This window comes from Etheostoma spectabile, chromosome 12, assembly GCF_008692095.1.
Source record: "Etheostoma spectabile isolate EspeVRDwgs_2016 chromosome 12, UIUC_Espe_1.0, whole genome shotgun sequence".
Taxonomy (NCBI): Eukaryota; Metazoa; Chordata; class Actinopteri; order Perciformes; family Percidae; genus Etheostoma; species Etheostoma spectabile.
This window is the reverse complement of record NC_045744.1, coordinates 29,650,800-29,652,914: the sequence shown is the minus strand read 5'-3', so window position 1 is coordinate 29,652,914 and position 2,115 is coordinate 29,650,800. Positions and strand designations below refer to the sequence as shown.

At 36.2% G+C, this 2,115-nt stretch overlaps 1 protein-coding gene across 1 annotated transcript in view; it reads left to right on the top strand.

Moving 5' to 3' along the window:
• Nucleotides 1–112: 112 nt before the first annotated feature.
• Nucleotides 113–2,115, top strand: part of LOC116699495 (NAD-dependent protein deacetylase sirtuin-6) — a 13,037-nt gene continuing 11,034 nt past the window's right edge. Inside the window, exon 1 of the mRNA XM_032532115.1 lies at nucleotides 113–313. Within this exon, the coding sequence (XP_032388006.1) occupies nucleotides 248–313 (66 nt within the window). The 5' untranslated portion in view covers nucleotides 113–247. The remainder of the gene's footprint in view (nucleotides 314–2,115) is intronic.

Genomic DNA, 2,115 nt, shown 5'->3' with positions numbered 1-2,115 from the left:
TGTTTTGTGTGTAAGCACAGTGTGAGTAAAGATGCTCCAAAGAAAAATTCCTCGTCTGTGTCCTCGTAGGCTACCTGGCAAATAAAACTGATTCTGATTCTGATTCTGATATCGTCGCTCACAGATGACGTCACGCTAACAGCAGTTTTAAATACAACTGCCTGGAAGCTTCTGCCGTATGTAGCTATGACACAGGAACAACTTTCTAAACAAGTATAATAAATATATTAGCTATAAAACAACAGCCATGTCTGTGAACTATGCTGCCGGGCTCTCACCGTACGCAGATAAAGGCGTTTGCGGACTTCCCGAGGTAAAAGCTAGCTAACGTGAGCTAACGTTAGGTAGTTAGCTTGTATTCATATGCTAGCATGTTAGCCGAGGATGCCTGCTCAATGTTCGGTCGTTTAAATACATTTAACCCTTGTGTTGTCTTCCCGTCAAACATGAACCATTATTATTGCTTTTTCCGACATTTTTGGCACTTTTCCATTGTTGCGGGTGCTTTTTTAGAAGTTTTTTCCAAAGTTATTTAATATTTCTAATGGTGATATTTTCAGCTTATTTTGAAGGCCCATTTTTTGGTGATAAAAAAACTGAAAACGGGTCAAATTTGACCTGAGGACAACATGAGGGTTAAACAGCTAAATTCAAGATTAAAAAAAAAACACTACATGGCAGGGGAAAGTTTTGCATTGCAGTTGTTACTAAAGAGTGTGGACATGTTAGCTAACAACAAAAAGCACTGAGATAACGTTGTCAAAAGCATAATCAGTCTTTGTTATGAATGGCTTGATTTTTACATTCATTATACGTCATTAGCTAATGGCTAATAGCATAGCTAATGTAGCTAGGGTACGCAGCGTTGTAGCTAGCTCGTCCTGTTGGTGCAACCTTTAACTAGCAATGCGTCATATTATGAGCCTATATATATAAATTGTATGGGTTAAATATTGTCCACAAAGCAGCCACTGTCTCCAGTTTTCTGTTGTAGTTATACGTTTTACATGTAAGACTTGCATTGCTGATTAGATTATTCGAGAAGCACAAGCATGGTAATGAACAGTAACCATAGCAATCAGATAAAGGAGAGAATTACATTTAGTTATTTACCAAAGGGGGTGGTGGTGGTTGTTCTTATTATTATCTTTATACTGTATTTTTTGTCTCTATACTGTATTTTGCTGAAAACTGCTGTTGGAAAGTTCAATTTCCTTGCAGAGTCATCCTAAAAGAATTAATAAAGAGAAGATTAAGTCTAAGAATTAAATTGGCAACACGTTCAATATTGTACTCTGATATGTAGAATAGCAGAAGTATCAAGATATATTAAATTGAGAAGTACCAATACATCAGAATTGTGACTAGATTTTGTTACTTTCCACCTAAACCATACTATCATATTACAACCATACTATAAGTTGTAATTTCCCCATTGGGGATCAATAAACAGATTAAAATAAAAAAAATTAAAATGATCAGCCTCTCTGATAAAGCGTTGTGACAGACTTTATCTTTCCCTTCTCAAAGCTGTTCCATATTTAGTAAGAGCTCTGCTCAGGTACAATAGTAAGACAATGACAGAAGGGGAAAATGTGTGACGAGTTCACTATTAAAAGTGACCCAACTTGAAGTCGCACACTCATCGGTTCCACGTACTTCCACGCACAAGTGAAACTTTTTCACAGCAGACATGCTGATTTCATCAGGATTTTTGAAAATCAAATGCAAAATTTCTGGGGTAAATGCACTTCTCAAGTTGTAGTAGTTTGTGTTCCATTTGGACTGGAGATTTTGGATTAAATGACATTGTCTTTGACCCTTTTCATATAAAGGATTTGTAATTTCTTGCAACAATTACACTTGAATTTAAATAGTTTTCTTACAGAAAAGGGCACTACATTAAAACTGCAACCTAAGACATGATATTCAGTTGAAATGTTTGTTATTGTAACAATGTATTCTTTATTTACAAGCTGCATAACTGTGATAGGATATAATGTTTTGGTCTTCTTTGGATTCAGTTCAAACTGTGTGGAAGTATACTGCTTCCTGCATGGCCATCAAACCCACATTACAACATACAGTGCCTTGCGAAAGTATTCGGCCCCCTTG